We start from the raw sequence: 19,577 nt of genomic DNA on the forward strand, positions 1-19,577 counted from the left end.
CAAATTTGGTAAATGGACTTGGGACACCATCCTGAGGACACGGAAAAACCTTTCGACTTTCGACCACTAGGGGGGCACTAAAGTTACAGGAAATGAGCTAATATCTTGGCAAGGCTTTCAGATATCGGAAGCAAACTTGGTTCATGGACACATCCTAAGGACGCACAATAAATTTAGTCACCATTGACCACAAGGGGCGCTAAAAGTAGCCACACTTTCTCGTATCGACACCAAACTTGGTACGTAGACTCGGGACAACATCCTGAGGACGCACAAAAAATTTAGTCGCTGTTGACCACAAGGGGCGTTATAAGTAGCCACACTTTGTTGTATCGACACCAAACTTGGTACGTAGACTCGGGACCACATCCTAAGGAACGCAAAATAAATTTAGTCACCATTGACCACAAGGGGCGCTATAAGTTGCCAAACTTTCTCATATCAACACCAAACTTGGCAATGGGCATGTGGTGCTGTAGAGACCTTTAGGCAATTTGCAGGCGAAGCAGTTGAGACCTCAGCAATGTCATATTTATCTCCCATCTCGGCGGCTCAAGTATCTGCAACGACCTTGGCCCCCTCATTGCACAATAAATTTAGTCACCGTTGACCACAAGGGGCGCTATAAGTAGCCACACTTTCTCGTATCGACACCAAACTTGGTACGTAGACTCGGGACAACATCCTGAGGACGCACAATAAATTTAGTCACTGTTGACCACAAGGGGCGCTATAAGTAGCCACACTTTCTCGTATCGACACCAAACTTAGTACGTAGACTCGGGACAACATCCTGAGGACGCACAATAAATTTAGTCACTGTTGACCACAAGGGGCGCTGCAGTCTACGCGATTAAAAAGTATGTCTACTTGTTTGTAGGCCTAGTATCCAAACAATCCAACTCCAAATCAAACAACACCTTGCAAATTATCCTCGCGAATCAAACAAGTGATAGCTATGTTTAGCCTAAAGCGAAAGTATCTTCCGACCGGGCCGGGCTGAGGTGATTAGATTAGGCAAGTAGAGGTAGAGGTTTGTGGCAATCGCCTTGTTGCTTTGCATTTTTAGTTCAGTTTTAAACGAACAACTTTGTATCCAAACAACACCATTCAGATCTAAAACTTAGAAGAAAAAAGTTCACCGGGACGTTCGCTTCTATCTGTCAAATATGAGCCCACTTCATGCGCAACAGTCTCGCTTAGTAGTGCTTAATAACCTATACAAGATCGGTTCCGAAAAAACCTTCACGACACTTTAATTACAACTGTGTTAGCCACAGACCTTCAGCTATCTTTAGTAAGCTACATACTGTAGCCTATGTGTATGGAACAGTCTAGGGATGCATTTCATGGGTGCACTGTTTGACATGTCAGTTAGCCTACTCATTTGCACCACTGGTTAGATGTAATTACGGTATTTCACTCGTGCAATGACAATAAGGTTGAATGTAGGGTTACTCTAATCTAAACTCTTAGAAATATGAATTAAATCTTAGTTGAATAAAATCTTCAGCATATCTTCTACTTATTCAAAAATAAATGAACTGACTTCCAATGCATGAATAAGAAAAAAGAACAAAAAATCAATAGCATGACCTGTCTTCCTGATACCCACTGAAAAGTCTAACTGCATGGAACTGTCAGGGATTGTTTTTACAAAAACACAACAACCAAATAACATATCATGCTGATGATAGCTTTTGTTAATCTCAAACACAATGTAGCCAGGTGAGATGTTTGCAACTACATGAGCTTTTATCAATCCAGTTGCAGTAGGCCTAGATCCCAACCACAATTGATGAACTGTAATGAACTGCCCTACTTGTGATTGTTTTTAGAGATTTTAGAGGTTTTATATCGATGCTACAGAATTTGTGGCTGGGGCTACAAAACTTTTAACCCCTGTAGCACCAGTGCTACTTGCAAAAAAAGTTAACGTACAGCCCTGCCTTTTCGTCTTCGGTACTAAAACCGGTCGTCCGTAACAGCCAATCGAAATATGCGGCGAAGCCGCCACACAGGAAGTGAGCTCATATCTCAGCAACCCTTGCATGTATCAAAGCCAAACTTGGTGCATGGACTCAGGACCCAATCAGGGGGACGCTCAAGAAATCTGGTGACCTTTGACCTCTAGGGGGCGCTGTAATTAAGAAACATGCCTTTTGGCCTGTAGCTGCTGTTGTGCTTAGAATTAAAACGCACTAGTGGTGTCTGGTAATACTGTTGGAAGTCCTTAGGCCGACCCAAGCCAACTTGTGATGTCATCGTAATTGATTCGGCCGCCATATTAGATTTAATCAAAAACACGTACAAGTTTTCGTAGGTCACAAATTTCAGCGGATCCTCACCAAAATTGGCAGAGACCATCTTCAGACCATGCCTTATCAGTGCATTGCTTTCTGGAACAACTGACAGAAGCATTCGGCTGTAACAGCCAATTGAAATTGGTGGCGAAGCCGCCAAAGAGGAAGTGAGCTCATATCTCAAAAACCCTGCCATGTATCATAACCAAACTTACTACATGGATTCATGACCCCATTAGGAGGACGCTCAAAAACTTTGGTGACCTTTGACCTGTAGGGGTGCTGCAATTAGCAATATTGCATTTTGATCTGTAGTTGCTGATGTGTTTTATCGATCTTCTATTTTTTGATGTGAAACTGATGACAACATGTTCCATCCAGTTCATTCTAATGCGTTCGTGCAAGGGCGGAGCGGGGCAGGATGGGGTGGGACGGGCAGGGGTGATTAGGTGGGGGGCTGGCTGGCGGAGGCAGTGACAATACTCAGCCCTGTTTCAGCCCTGCAAAATCAATTATGTTTTGATGTGACAGTTGTTGAAAGGGTTGATCGCGGGTGTCTGCTGAGTTCTATCTTGTCGCCATGGCTACTCCGGCCTATTCTGCTTGGCCCCCTCATTGCCGCTTGCAGCTATATTTGTTATTGGTTTTGCATCTACACTCATGACTGCAGAGCCAGCAGCAGTCACACCTCCATCATTAAATTTGCAAAAGACACGGTGGTGGTGGGCCTGATCAGCAACAACAATGAACAGGCCTATCTGAACCAGGTGGATGAGGTATCACAGTGGTGCCAGTCCAACAGCCTCACTTTGAATGTCAGCAAAACAAAGAAAATGGTGGTGAACTACAGGAAACAACAGAACAGAGCTTACACTCCACTTAAGATCAGGGGGCTGCCAGTGGAGAGAGTCACAAGCTTCAAATACCTGGGAGTACACCTCACTGACGATCTAACATGGACTGTTAACACCCAGGACACACTGAGGAAATCTAGGCAAAGCAGGGTTTCCCGCAGCACTTTGCAGTCAAAGTGGCCGCCTTGGCAAAACAAGCCTGCCGCCTTAACTACTTCGTCAAAAAAACGTGTTACTTTGTCCTGTTTTCTCCCTTTCATTCCAAACTGTGACCAACGCCAATCTCCCTTCTCCGCAGAACGCATTAAAAAAATAAGAAACGTGTCATGAATCGAAAAATAATCAGATTTGATAATCTTTACATATGTGATATGCCTCCGAATCAGAGCTAGTGAGCTGAGCGGTACAAATATCTCGCTCCTCGTTCTCAAGAATCAGTCAAATCGCAAACAGCCACAGCTCCGTTTAATTGTCAGGTGTGATGAAATGCGTTCATATTCCACTTTTTATGTCACAAACGTTGCAGGCCTATGGAAAGGTTTAGTGGTAGGGTTGTCCAATGATCAAGTTGTTACTTCAATTTGTGTTTTAATTTATGCGACGCACCGATGCTGGGTTGCGTTTGGCGCAAGTTTAAAATGTTTAGCCGACTGCGTGATTTGTAATTTTCGTTCTTTTGGAAATTAATCCCGACTGATCCCTTTAGTTAACATTGCCAAGCTTGTTTGTTCTTGCACTATCAGTGTTGCAGTCTTTTAAAATAAATGTTCTGAGTGAAATATATTGCCGTTGCTCTTAGTTCTTTGGGACCGGGGAGCTAAATTAACCTGACGCGAATTTGACCGGAGAAGCGGCCGAGTAAACAGCCACCTGCTCTCAGCACAGTGTTGACTTGCGCGTCAAACTGACAATAGACGGGCCTAGGCCCGTCCAGGCCCATCCGTGCCTACGCGTATGCTTTCTAAATTATTTAGCTAACTCCATCCCCATCAACGAACTTAGGCTATATGGCCAATATCTTTGAAATTTAACGGTCTTGGTTTTATTAGGAAGGGCATGCCTCAGACTCATGGTGTGAGCGGTATGGGAGCGGAACAGAGCGGCCACTCTGGCCTCTAAATTAAAAAGCACTCCCCGCTCAAAACTATAAAATGATCTAAAGTTCATTCACTCTCGGTGTATAGGTCAGGACAGACTTGCGGAACAGGCTGCAGGTCAACAGTCTGACAGCCTGCATGAAGATAAGCATTAATGGTCCAATAGTAAAACAGTGCAATTACCAAAGGGCCCTTGAAATGATCTTTTTAAAGCCAAGGAGGATGGCTTGTAACAATGCTAGTTGTCAGCTCTGCCATAAGCTCTGCCATAAGTAGAGACTCATCACATTGTTCTATAGTTTGTAATAGTCTTTGTTAAAATTGCACAAATTACACAAATGTTTTGAAATATTTGTATACTGTTGTATAGTTTGTTTGGTGTTGTTACTTTGTTCTTTGTGAACTTATTTTGAGAAGCTGGTTATTTATTTAATATGTAGTGTTTAATAAATAATTGTTAAATATACAGAGTCTGATTTGAGATATCTGTGTATCGCACAAACAAGACGGCAACACCCACACCCCCCCACCAACGGCAACAGATACAAGACCCCCCCCGCTCGGATGGCAACCGATACCAGACCCCCCCCACCTACGACCTACCACCTTGACTAACACATTTCCTGCGGGAAACCCTGCAAAGACTGTACTTCCTACGTCAGCTGAGGAAGTTCAAAGTATCAGCACCCATCTTGAAGGCCTTTTACTCCTTTTATGCCTTTACAAGTAGCATCATCACTTGGTATGGGAACTGTATTTTCAATTCCAAATGCCCACCCAAAGAGGACATCCGAGTAACACCTCTAAGTAGATTCTAAGAAGCTTGTTGGAGTATAAATGAAAGCAATGTAACAAAAAGTATTACTAGTTATAACAAGCTAACAAGGCCTCCAAAGGCAAACTTTTTGAAGTAATTTTACAAAATCTGCCCAATGCATCACAGTGCTGAATTCAGCTGCACTAGGCGCCTATACATTAGTACATATCTTTAATGCCACATCCATTAGACTTTAAAGTAATTCATCCCACGTGTCAATTCCAATTACATCGGTCATGGGGCCAGCTATGATGGGGTGTCGACAAACAAATCACTATTACAATAAAAATAATTTAAATTAGCCTACTATTCTGCAAACTAAGCCTGTATTATCATCTTATTATCACATAATATTTCATGATGCATTAATCATACAATTCTACAGCAAGTATAACTACAATAATATCACTCAAAAGGTATTTACCTGTCACATACATATCGCTGCCCAGAGCAGCAATGCTGTATCCTCCACCAAGATGGTCAGGAAACTCCGCTAGATACCTCCACTGGCCTGTTTGTGGGTTATAGCAGTCAACAGTCACCAGTTCATCACAGTCCTGGTCACAGCCTCCTACCACCACCAGGATCTCAGCCAGGCCAGTGGATGGGCGCGGGTGCATGCGATGGCAGGGAAAGTCATGTCGGTCATATTCACAAGACTGGAAACTACGTGCCTCACTGACCAGCCTTAGGCATGATGGTGAGAGATAGACCAATGGGTCACTTTCCACATGGGCCAGCAAGTAGAAACGTCGTACAAATGGTAACCGCACCTGTTGCAAAAGCTCAGGCCAGTAGTGAAGTCTCCGTTGTAGGTCACCCTTTACCCAGCGTATTGCTATCTGGTATGCGGTCTCCTCTTTGTCCACACACAGTCCGTCATCTGACATAAACTCAAGCAGACGCTTCCACGGCAATCGCTCGAAATCTTTGCCCTTGGCCAACTCAACAATATTTTTGAGGATAAAGCGACGAGCGCTAGCAGCAAGATCACGGCAGGCATAGGCCTCTGCAAAGTCTTGTATCTCCAGGCAGTTGGACACATCTAAATTCTGCTCCAGGAAAGCACAACAGGCCTCCTTTACTGATGGGAACTGGAAGAGGTCAGCAGTTTTCAAAAGAAGATCCACATTGTCCTGTGTAACGGTGACCCGGCCGGTGTAGCAAAAGTCTACCAGTAGGCCTAGCAACTCTGCTGAAACTTCATAAAGGACCACACGGTCCATGGCACTCTCACGGAGTGTTCCTGCAAACATGGCACGGAAATATGTGCTGGCAGCAGCAAGGACTGTCCGGTGGCAATGAAATTCTCGGCCTTCAGCACACAATGTCACATCAAAGAACTTGCGCTCAGCCCGTAACTCATGAATTCCTCGTAGTAGGTTGAAGGCATGGGCCGTGTCAAAGAAAGGTAGTGTAGAAGCCTGTGTCTGAACCAGTGGTTTCTCCATCACAGTTGGCACTGGCTGATTTTTAATGTGCAGGTGTAGGATGATATGCTTTCTTCTGTAAACAGAAAAGACAAAATATTTAGCTTTTGTGTTTGAAAAACTTAGATGTTCAAATAATTAGTCTAGGTTTACCCTCTACTGCAGGCCTAATTGGTATTAACATGAATTATGCCCTGGAGAGGGATGTGTGTTGTGGTTCTGTCTTCTCGAACCACGACACAAAATGTGGATGTTTGTATCGTGATTTCGTTGCAGCTCTAACAATTGCATTGCAGTGCATTTCACAGTCTGCTTGTTGAATATAAAATACATATTTTATAAATAACTGGTGTTAATTTTGAATTAGAAGTTATCCAGCTTCCTTAACAGGTCTACACTGAAGCAAGTTCTTTTTTGCCTAAATATGTCACTGTATTGATCATTTCAAGATTTGGGATGTGTCTCATGCATAATGCATAAAATAATGCTTTTCAGATTATATGTTTTCACTCAGTTAATTAATGCTATTTCTAAATAAAAGCTTAGGCTATTGTTTTTTTGTAAACAACAGCAAGTTATCATGTACCAAGATTTAATCTAGAAACTCCCCATTCACTTTCACAGAACTGTTTTTTTCTAAAAGGTTTCACCAAAAAACATACATAGATTTATTTGTTGGTACTCATGTCACACTTTGTCTCAGGTTATTGTGAAACAGACCTAACGCTAGCCTATATTTACCAAACTGGTCACTTATTTAATTAGCTCACATGGTTGATAGGTTATGTCTTACTTGTTTTTCAATAAACGGCATTACTTAATGTGTGGCATCTTTCCTTTCGTAATAGGACTTCTAGCTGCTGTTGCTCTATACACCACTAATATCCAATTCCAGTGTGTGTTTGGGGGGATGGGGGCTGGGTTGGCATTACTCTTCACATCCTGGTGGGACATACCACAAGCACAGATTGCCCAACTTGTTAAACCCCTGAGCTATTCTGTAAACAGAACGTAGTCAAGGCCTCACCTATCCATCTCACAGGGTCCAGACAGAATTTCCTATTATTGGGTCATAATATCACTACTGACTAAAGACACGATAAGTGCCATTCTCAAGTAAAGAGAGAGAAAGATCCATGGGACTGAAATGAACACTTAGGTACCTTTTCCACCAGACATCTTTTGTCCACAAGGGCTACTCAATTGTACTTAGCAGTAGATGAGCATTAGAGCCAGAAACTGTGGTATAACTGAACAGGTGTAACTTGGCTTAACCAGAGGGGTAGAGAATACAGTGGCAACACTTCCATAAGAGACTGTGGAAAAAGATGCTTTTCCATGCCAGTTTCTGGTAATGGAGACAGTTTTGGAACTGAAAACTGCCAATCACTTGGTCAGTAGCCAATGAGTTACCAAATTACGCCCACCAGCTTTTGGAAATACAACCCTCCTGCGACATAGCTATTCAGCACAGGTTTTTTGGAACTGTTGATCGGATGGTGGCAACATCAAAGAGTGTCGCAATTTTCTCTTTCTATGGCTCTGGGCTTAACTATAACTAAAAATTAAGTATGGCAGTGCTCCTTCAGCAGGCTGTATTTGGTGATGAAATTGCAGCCTACTTTGCACTTGTGCCTTAGGTTATCCCTCAGTCTATCTGATTAGACTTTGAAGACTATTATTGTCATTATTATTAGTCTATTATTATGATTTTTATTTTAAACTGTTACTTTTAATACTACTGTGATGATCATTGTTATTCGTTGTAAGTTTTTTTCTGCAAACAGACAAACCACATTATTATAATCTCCTTGGTGGAAATAACAATGTTGGTGTGTGCAAAAGATGATCTGTTTAATTAATTATCCTAAGTTCCATACAGAATTTGAACTACTGGCATAGTGCAGGCAAAAGCCTAGTGCAAAAGTAAACACTAGTCAAGTCAAGTCAGTTTTATTTGTATAGCGCATTTTATTCATGATGGGCCAATACCGATACTGGCATCGGGGATCGGGCCAATACTGAGCACATATACTCGTACTTGTAAAGATTTCCCCATACCACCCACCGATACTTACACAGTTTCCCTTAAATCATAGTAGCCGCTACACTTTCATGAAACTTACTTACAATGCTTATTTCAGTCTTGCACTTGAAAAACATACAACTAGCTAGATTCATGTATCCATGTTGAGTATGCAGCTTATAGCCTTGCATGTATGGTTTTCTGTTTTACTATAGCTCAGCTAAACTATGCATGTGGCATGAGTGTATAGCCTAGTTGTTGTGTGTCGCTGGTGTGTTAGTGAAGCTCTGTACTTCGCGCTAGTTGGGGATAAGTAGCCTAGCATAGAAAACAAACTCTGTGGGGTTTCCGTTTTAGTAGATAAATCTGATTTGCATAGTGTTTTGTTAGCAAACATTTTGTGCAAACTGACAAAAAAAAAAAAAAAAAAAAAAAAACTCACTGAAGAAGAACCCTTCTTCTTTTTCGGTGAGCTTTTTGGCAGTTTGATTCCAACAGAACCTCATTTTTGAAAATCGTGCATACGGGTCAAAATTAACATGCACACACACCTTCAAAGACAAAGACCGCTTAGCCCAGCTTCATAATTATTCGGTTATTGATGATGCAATAATGGGATAATAAACCTCTTTTCGGGTCCAACGGCTTTCAGACCTGCTCGTTTTTTCCTCCATAGACAGTAAAATAAAATAAAAAATGTCCACTATTCAGAGTAGCCCTTAAATAAAATTGTCATCCTACTACTCACTTGTTGCCTCAGCCTGATAAAATCCTATTTTTAGCAGAAGCTTGGACGTTACCTTTGATTGTATCATTTGGATGCACTACGAACAATAGTGGGCTTGCTCTAACTAGACTGCATTTATGCAAAACTGCAAAAGTGGGCTTGATCTGGTGCAGGGAACTCGGCTCCATCCAAGGATTCCAACAGTACCTCAATTTTGAAAAAAATTAGGCATACGAGTCAAAAGTTAAATGCACACACCTTCACAGACAAAGACAGCCCATCCCAGCCCAGCTGCAGAATAGAGTATTGACGTGGCGTTGTCAAGGTAGCAATTTCACTGGATCTACTGTAAACAAATCAACAAATCAATCTAACTATGGTGGTGACCATAGTGGTGGCTTTCTTAATCTATTTAGATTATTTTACTATGTTTCTATGACATAAGTATAATTTTTCCACACTGCAGGAATCACATACTACATATTCATACCAAAACGATCAATTTCAACTACAGAATTTATTTTAATTGGTGACAGAATTTATTTTAATTCTGTAGTAAATCCTCCGTAAAAGCTACCTGTACATAACTTCACAGCCTGCGGTAAACGTCCTTAAATTCACGGACGTCTCAGTTTTATTTTTGAGGCAAAAAACGTCACTATTAATAGCCGCCAGCCATAAGACATGAAATATTCACTGGGATTTTGTTTCTTATTACGCACCTGACAGGGAATCTGTATTATGTGGCTACTGTAAGCTTCTTCCCAGCAGGTAAAACATGTTGAAACGGCTATAGCCTACATTTAAAAACTATTTGTAAGGTAGAAATGCTGCCACGTCTACTATCGATGAACTTCGAAGTTTAGATCCAGTGGAACTGTCGTCATGGAAACAGTACATCACACTTTGGTAGCCTACTCAACTCAGCTGCCAGAGAGCATTCTACACTCTGCATTATGATGTGATAATCGGCTAACATTTCGCCATTCGGGAGGGGGGAGCGACAAAAAACACAAATAACGAAAGAACAACAAGAGGCAGTCACCGCTCTGCAAGCCCACTAATAAAAAAAAAAATCAAACAAAAACAAGATGCCAGACGTAGCGGCGTGACTCACCAGCATACTCGTCACCTAGCAACCTCATCCTCTTTTCATCCTTGCTCCACCCACACCTAACTGAAATCATGTGAACAAATGCCTATTTAAATCATTAAAATCAACAGTACTATTGAGTCCCCTCACATATGAGCACTAAAAAAACAGAATTCAATTTCATCTTCTGTTTCTAACCTACTTCATGATAATTGTGCAATCCATGAGAATAATTTCCATTGGCTTTTAACCTGTTCATGCTGAAGCGCCCCCTAGTGGGATCGCCACCGATTCCAAACTGATTGCTTCAACTTTACATTAATCTAACAACAAAAATAAATAATATTTTCATAAGCAATGTGTCAACATAATAATCACTAATATTGATACAAGCACACAATTTCAGATGCATAGATCCTACAGTTCACTAGAAAACAGTTAAAGAAAACACTGCGTGTGCCCAATGGATTGTAAGCTATTGATAATGTCTTCCAAACTAATCATTAATTTAGACATGTTGGAGTCGTCAAAAAAACTGCCATCTAAAATCAATTATCTAATAGACAATGACAAGACTGGGTAGACTATCTACTCACGTTTCAGTAGTTTATTATTGTACTTACATAATGGTGAAGATCTTGTAGCGGTCATATAAAAACGTTTCCCCCCAAAACCATGGCTATATTACGAAATCCTAATATGTTCTCCACAAGATGATATGGTTTTTATCACTCAAATACATTGTATTCCTTGTCTGGTGATTGTTTTCATGAGTAGTGTATACCTAAACCACTTCCGCATTTTAAACAACCGCTTCTAATGTGACGATAACCATGGTTCCTGTCTGATTGACACCTGTTTTATCCAATAGTACTGGGTTTCAGCTTCAAAACGGTATGACAATTGCCCAACATCGAAAGACATTGACGTGTGATTGATTGATGTGTAACCAAATTTGACAGTGGTGCGTCATGCTCTGCCATGCTTTGTTGATAATTGCACACGTGTACCTGACTACCTGTGCCGGCAACTCTTCATAGTTTTCGCATTATTGGTAGAATTTACAAACAATATTGAAGAGATTTAACAGGGAACAGGTTTTCGACATGCTTTTCACATTGGGTCTAGTCGAGGGAAAAAAATGACAATGCGTCTTTTTGATGGGCATCCAGGCTCCAGCCAGCATGGATTCCTCTAATTGAAGAAAGGCTAGATTGTGTCTGAACATGTAGCCTAATATCCGTAGTTTGATTGCATTTGGAAATGAACATGCATTTTGAGCTTGAACGAGTATGCATTTAGATAGATTTTGGTTAATATTTCCTATATTTATTGGCTATAATTAAGCTTAGCTAATGTTTGCAAACTACAGTTAGCTAATGTAATGAAACTGGCCTAGGCTAGGTAGCCTACGCTGAATGGGCCAAAATAGGCTTTTGTTGTTGTTAGAATGTCAATGGTATATTTATTTACCAAGTAGGCTATAGTAATTACAAATGAAACCTACATAATGCAACAATTAGTTTGGAACAGCTATTCAACGTTAGCCTATGGTCTCTACTGACCTTAGTTCAATCCATTTAAAGGTATTTGCATAAAATAGGCTTAGCTGATGCAAAAATGTTGATGTTGTTAATAAAGTTAATAAAAATGTTCCAGCAAAAGGTGTATAGTGTGGGGAGAGTATTTACTGCAGTTGTAATGCCATGTCACGATAGAAGGCTGCATATAAGTAGGTCCTGTAAACAATGGAAAGACAAGGACTGAAAAGCGAGGCGGTACCTATCCCCTTTACCTAGGTAGGGGGCCGATTACCTACAGCAGAAACACGCCTATAGCCTGGCTAATTCTAATATTCAGATATTGCCTTCCATAAGTCTAAGTAAGACTATGCATGTTGTCGTACATATAACCTGTGTATAACCCATATGGTCCCGTACAACTGTCAATCATTAGTGAAGTAAGCTTACATGTATTCCTCATACCTGCATAATAGGACAGGGAAATCCAGTTCAACCTGTGTTTTGTTCTACAATATCTATGCTAAATAGGGAAATGCATGTATTATGTGTATACATACCTAATATTATATAGATTGTTTCCTTGGTTTTTTGTGTGTTCCCTGATATAACATTTGCTATTTTTTTTTCATTTCAGAGTGAACCACACCTGGCCTTTCCTCTGCACCTGTCCCTCCCATCACTCAAGGCGGCTGCAGAGGACCCTCTGTGCGACTGACTCTTGCTCCCCCGAGTCCCTCCCATTGCCACCTCAGCTGAAGAGGCTCCAGTTGCGCAACCAACAGCTCTGTTCTGTCAGGTCATTCAGGCCTTCCACATGGGCTACATGGGCAAGGCACACCACCACCAACGTGCGCAGCAGCTGCACCACCACAACAACTGCATGCAAGCTGCAGCTTCTGCACCTGACCCAGTAGACGGGTGAGATCACTCTGAGAAGGATGTCTATCCTGTTTTGTTTCCACTCTGCCCCAAGTGGACACCTGGAGTTCAGGTGGATTACCTGAAGTTGTACAGCACATTACAAGCTTAGTAATTGTTCGGGCTAACGGGGCTCTGATGTGGACAACTATTTTTTGTTATTCGGAAGATCACGGGGACAAATGTGAGGAAACCTCACAAATAAGTGCAAATCCAAGTGTCAACATCACAAGAGCTTACAGTAGAACATTACTGCATTGCTAAAAGAGTTAGGAGTTACTTTGTATTTATATGGATAGGTTTTGGGTATATTTTGTAGAAGGTATAGACCATCATTTAGATTCCCATAAAGAAATGCATCATATCACATATAAATTAATTCAGGATGGTTTGCTGTAGGACATAACTTAATGCACGAAAAAAGTAAACCCACTTGATATTCAGGGATTGATATGTTGTTTTGGTGGCTATTAGACACTTGGCAACGCCTAAAGATATCATATTAAATCTTCTCTGTAATACCTGTAAACCTTTACCTATCTACCAGCTACTACCATGACGTTGTTGAATCATGCAATGTAGTTTTTAATTTCTCAAGACTCTCATAACCAGTTCCATACTGCAATAAACAAACAAAACAGGAGACGTGTATGTTATGGAAATTGTTTTGCTGTTGCAGCTGTAAAAGTGCACTCGTCTCAAAATAAACTTAATAACATTCTTAAAATGTCTGAAGTTGATGGACCAAGTACCCTCTTTACTTTAAGCCATAACTAATTATTATGCAATTTGTAGAACCATAGATATTAAAGTTTAAAACGAAACAGTCCAATATAGACCCTTTCAACAATAAAAACAAAAACAATGCTTGAACGTTCTATTTGGGCCCCAATCTACTTCCTCTGTATTAAGATAACATATGGAATGTTAAAAAGGAAGTCTTGTGGGGCCAACTATGATGCTGATAATGGAACTCTCTTGAAAGGACAGTGTCCATGTACTGGTACCATAGGACTGGTACTAGATGCTAGGTTAATGTTATCGTTCTGCCATTTTTGTTTTTAAAGCATAACGTTAGGCAGGCCTATTGTACATGTTTAATAAACAAAGTAGCGGCCAAAGTGGCGGCATATGACGACAGTTACCGCAGGAATAATAAGGAATAATTTAAGTTAATGTTAACGTTAATGATTCGTTAACGTTATTCCACAAGTGTTCCTAACGTTGCCTCAACAGAAACGACTAGAACTAGCACTAACGTTACAGTGCTAACTTAGTGTGACGCCAGAAGATATCGAAGAACTCGGAGAGATTGCTTGTAGCAGCTAGTGCTACAAGTTGTAAAATAATGCTGTATATCTGCTATTGTCAAAAAGCTCTAGCTGATCCACAAAAAAGGAAAGAAAAAACGTTATCGTTAACGTTACATTACATTTACAAACTGATAAAAGAGGTGCTGCTGCTGAGAAACGCTGTCTTCCTGTCTGAACCGAAATAGAGCCAATACACATAGACTACAGACTCGATAGTAAACTTTAACGAATTCTAATCGATTTGACAGATATCTAGATCTATTCTAAACCAGCGGACGTGACACCACACCATATGGGGAAGACGAAAGCAGAGTCGTGACAAGTAGATTTGACGTGAATAACTAACGTTACCGTTAACTAACGCTGACTTTTAGCTTCCTGGAGAGAAGGACATAACCTTAACAAAAGATCAAACACCAGTAAACGTCGGTCACGTTAAAGTCCACTTACCAAATTGTAAGGGTCTTTCATATGTCTAACGCAGTTACACCTCACTTCCAATCCAACTGTTCTGCAACACTTTCAGAAGTTATAATATTCGCGAGGTAGTGCTAATGCGCATCAACGCTAGAGACAATTCTCGTTTCTGGAATCCATGTGCAATGTGCTTACATTCTCGCCTCCCATTGGCTGTAGAGAGCATCGTGACCTAAAGGCTTACGTGTGTGCGGTTGGCATCATTTTTAGGCTATTAATAGATGAACATCAAGTATCAAATAGCAGTTATAAAAAATATACCCAAGTAAAAAGGGTTCCATACCCATACATAAAAGGTGGCAAAATTGCAGGAACGCCAAAAGGGCAAAAAGCACAGTCTGGTCCCCCCAAATGTTTGAATGTGAATATGTTGACACCTATGTCTATGCTTGACACCACTAGTGGTGGGGTGACCAGGGGGGTATTCCATCAACCTCGCTAAAGGCCAAACCTGGCTTATTTCATTCCGTTCCATTAATGAGGTTAACGTGAATCCCAGTTTGGTAACCATGGGAATTTATGCCACAGAACGAACCTGCTCCGTAGCAGCAGAGCCCGTCTACGGAGAGCCTTGGCACTTCCTATTAAGCCTCATTGTATCGACATTGGTTGCAGTTCCATTAGAATTCCACTGGGGGTGATCGCGGGCGAGTGCAGGTTGAATGGGGGTCTATGGAGCTAGACGGCTAAATGTATCTCTTTCACCTGCTTGTCGTGGAAGAATCGTAGATTTTATTGTAGTTTATGCAGGTTCAATATAGATTTTAGATCTAAAGTTGAATGAACGAGTACTTATGTCCTTGCCTGTTCAGTGACAGCTTTGCCAGTGGGCTATATTATTTGATGCAAGCCAAAGGATAATTATTCTGTAGCCTAGGCAGCTAATAATTAAAACTGCTTCATGTGTCTACGATTGTTCATGAATGTCAAATCAACTGTGTGCTACACAGATGAAAAACTAGGCATAAATTGAATTGAAAGCCATTGCATTTCAGATTATTTTATTTCAAACACTTTGGGACTTATGGGAGACAATAGGCTATTATGTTGATACTAATTTATTACAGTGCATGAAAATGCACTGTACTGTTATTCCAACTTTTCTTATTACAGTGCATGAAAATGCACTGTACTGTTCTTCCTAGGCTTCTTCTTATTACCGTGCATGAAAATGCACTGTACTGTTCTTCCTAGGGATTTTATTACAGTGCATGAAAATGCACTGTACTGTTCTTCCAAGGCTTTTTAGAGTGCATGAAAATGCACTCTACTGTTATCCGATTTATTACAGTGCATGAAAATGCACTGTACTGTTCTTCCTAGGCTTCTTCTTATTATAGTGCATGAAAATGCACTATACTGTTCTTCCAAGGCTTCTTATTACAGTGCATGAAATGGCACTATACTGTTCTTCCTAGGCTTCTTCTTATTACAGTGCATGAAAATGCACTGTTCTGTTATCCGAAGTCTTCTTCTTATTATAGTGCATGAAAATGCACTGTACTGTTCTTCCTAGGCAACTTCAACAACTTCTTCTTCCGCTTACCACTTTTTCCGTACGCAATTTCTCTTGAACAGTTTAACTTCGTTCAAACTTTGTAACGTAGGTCTTCAAACGGACCAAGCTGCTATGTCTTTTCAACTTTGAAACTTTTATACTTTTTAAACTATTAAAGAAAAACTTTTTAAAAATCCCCATAGACTTAACATTGCCGATTGTGACATCATAATACGGCCGTTAAGCAAATAGAATCCTATGGCAGGTGTTCAGGCCACCTGCAGCCTCAGGCTTTAAAGGTGTGATTTGTAGGATTGTTACCGAACGTTCTGTAGGCCAAAATCAAAACACTGGTGAACGTTCTCAAGACTACCAGACGCGAGCCTCTTCTGGGTTGCCAGATGGAATGAAGACTTAGCTAACGTTAGTTGACCTGCAGCTGCTTTAACGTTTCTCCAACCATGACCCAGCTACACATTAAGGAAACAATGAAAACAAAAAATACCTCTCTAACCAACGTAACATATTTAGCTGAAGTCAGCGATGCAGATTAAGTTTAGCCTAGGCTACCTGTTGTGGAGAAATATGGCCAGCTCTGCGTCAGACTTGATATTCTTCATTTGACGAAGACGTCACCATATCAGGAAGCTCCTCCGATGTCCACTTAATTTGTTTCTTGTTTTAATTTTGTAAATTTGCCTGCCTCTCGTAGGCATTCATGACTACAACTGACAGCTGTTGACAGTTGGCCTTTACTAATTTGGCAACCCAAATAGGAGGACGTGCTAGCCCATTATTAATACGCTATTCTAGAATGAATCGTTCAAAACATAAACGAAAATTCCAAGAGATTCCGCCCCGTAACTCATTTTTTTCATGGGTTTTACAGGGTTTTACGGGTTAGAGTAATGTTGTCAAATAAGCCATTACGTCAATTCATCGTGTTTCCTTACTCTCTGACAACATATGGTGATCATTTTCTGAATGGTTACAGTTTATTTTCCATTATTTCCTACATACTGGACCTTTAAGCATACAATCTGGGTCAATTAAGACTACACATCCTATTCAACTGTTTCCTCTGCCCAAAACTGTTTCAAAATAAAAGTCCTCACTACAATAATCCACTGTTAAACAATGTAACCCATTAAACTACTGAACTTTTTACATTCAACTTTTAAACGTTCTACTTTTAAACTATCATTGAACTATCTATCTATTAAACTAGCTGTCTATCAACAACTTTTAAACTATCTACATTCAACTTTTAAACTTTTAAACTATATACATTCACTAGCTGTCTATCAACAACTTTTAACTTGTCATCAACTGTCAACACTTTTCATCAACTATGACTCCTACCCACTGAAGCTAATTAGCATGGTTAGCAAAGTTAGCATGTTAGCATTGCTAGCATTGTTAGCATTTTTAAGAAAACTGCTAAAAATGATTAGCTAGGTTAGCTAAGTCACATGGTTAGCATAGTTAGCATGTTAGCATGTTAGTTAGCATTTTTAGCAAAACGGCTAAAAATGATTAGCTAGGTTAGCTAAGTAACATGGTTAGCATAGTTAGCATGCTAACATGTTAGCATGCTAGTTAGTATAACTACTAAAAATGATAAGCTTGGTTAACTAAGTCACATGGTTAACATAGTTAGCATTGCTAGCATAGTTAGCATTTTTAGCAAAACTGCTAGAAAATGTTAGTTAAATTAGCTAAGTAGCATGGTTAGCATGTTAGCATTGCTAGCACTACTATAAAACATTAGCTAAGTAGCATGGTTAGCAGAATTACAAATCTTAGCATAACTGCTAGCAAACATTAGAGCCATTCCAACTTTCAGTTATCGTCAAATATCTACCTATACACAGCCATTAAACTATTTGAATATCAACATTCATTAAACTGCTAGAAAACGTTAGCTAAGTAGCATGGTTAGCAGGTTAGCATTGTTAGCACTGCTATAAAACATTAGCTAAGTAGCATGGTTAGCATAGTTAAAAATCTTAGCATAACTGCTAGCAAACATTAGAGCCATTCCAACTTTCAGTTATCATCAAATATCTACCTATACACAGCCATTAAACTATTTGAATATCAACATTCATTCAACTTCCAGTCTGTCAACAACTTTTAAACTATTTACCTTCAACTTTTAAACGGTCCACTTTTAAACTATCATTAAACTATCTATTAAACTAGCTGTCTATCAACAACTTTTAAACTATCTACTGTCTATCAACAACTTTTAAACTATCTACATTCAGCTTTTAAACAGTCTACTTTTAAACTATCAACTTTTATTAAGCTATGCAACCACCATGTCTATCCTAGCATCACCGTAGTAACCATCTCTGTATTATCTGTTTTAACTATACATGATATTTTTCATCACAACTTTAGCATTTTCATGCACTGGTAATTCCTTGGAATTGCATTTCTAGTTATTATTACAGTGCATGAAAATGTTGTCCAACTTGTTCCAAGGCAACAACAACAACAACAACAACAACTTATTATTATTATTCCGCTTACCACTTTTTCCGTACGCAATTTCTCTTGAACAGTTTAACTTAGAAACTTCGTTCAAACTTTGTAACGTAGGTCTTCAAACGGACCAAGCTGCTATGTCTTTTCAACTTTGAAACTTTTATACTTTTTAAACTATTAAAGAAAAACTTTTTAAAAATCCCCATAGACTTAACATTGCCGATTGTGACATCATAATACGGCCGTTAAGCAAATAGAATCCTATGGCAGGTGTTCAGGCCACCTGCAGCCTCAGGCTTTAAGCATACAATCTGGGTCAATTAAAACTACACATCCTATTCAACTGTTTCCTCTGCCCAAAACTGTTTCAAAATAAAAGTCCTCACTACAATAATCCACTGTTAAACAATGTAACCCATTAAACTACTGAACTTTTTACATTCAACTTTTAAACGGTCTACTTTTAAACTATCATTAAACTATCTATCTATTAAACTAGCTGTCTATCAACAACTTTTAAACTATCTACATTCAACTTTTAAACTATATACATTTAACTTTGTAGCTTTATAGCTGTCAATCAACAACTTTTAACTTGTCATCAACTATGACTCCTACCCACCCTCATCTACCTAGTTCAGTCATTCCAACTATTAAACATCATCTACCTATCAAATAATTTAACCTTTTAAACCATCCACCTATTTAACTGTTCAGTCATTCCAACTATATTAAACCTCATCTACCTAGTTCAGTCATTCCAACTATATTAAAACTCATCTACCTAGCAAATAATTTAACCATTTAAACTATCCACCTATTTAACTGTTCAGTCATTCCAACAATATTAAACCTCATCTACCAAGCAAATAAGTTAACCATTTAAACTATCCACCTATTTAACTGTTCAATCATTCCAACTACATTAAACCTCATCTACCTCGCAAATAATTTAACCATTTCAATTATCCACCTAGCCTATCATGCCTAACATACCATAGCCTAAAA

At 39.7% G+C, this 19,577-nt stretch overlaps 1 protein-coding gene across 7 annotated transcripts in view; it reads right to left on the reverse strand.

Moving 5' to 3' along the window:
• Positions 1 to 14,724, reverse strand: part of klhl21 (kelch-like family member 21) — a 30,094-nt gene extending 15,370 nt beyond the window's left edge. Inside the window, exons 1-4 of one of the 7 annotated variants that reach the window (XM_042097798.1) lie at positions 10,971 to 12,390; positions 10,372 to 10,431; positions 9,513 to 9,600; positions 5,496 to 6,577 (exon numbers count right to left, since the gene is read on the reverse strand). In XM_042097798.1, the coding sequence (XP_041953732.1) occupies positions 5,496 to 6,522 (1,027 nt within the window). In that variant the 5' untranslated portion in view covers positions 6,523 to 6,577; positions 9,513 to 9,600; positions 10,372 to 10,431; positions 10,971 to 12,390. Of the gene's footprint in view, positions 1 to 5,495; positions 6,578 to 7,294; positions 7,439 to 9,512; positions 9,601 to 10,371; positions 10,432 to 10,970; positions 12,391 to 14,551 lie in introns of those variants that run through there. The other 6 variants (XM_042097800.1, XM_042097799.1, XM_042097801.1 and 3 more) reach the window with 6 other exon arrangements.
• Positions 14,725 to 19,577: the final 4,853 nt, after the last annotated feature.

Source organism: Alosa sapidissima, chromosome 7, assembly GCF_018492685.1.
Source record: "Alosa sapidissima isolate fAloSap1 chromosome 7, fAloSap1.pri, whole genome shotgun sequence".
Lineage (NCBI taxonomy): Eukaryota > Metazoa > Chordata > Actinopteri > Clupeiformes > Clupeidae > Alosa > Alosa sapidissima.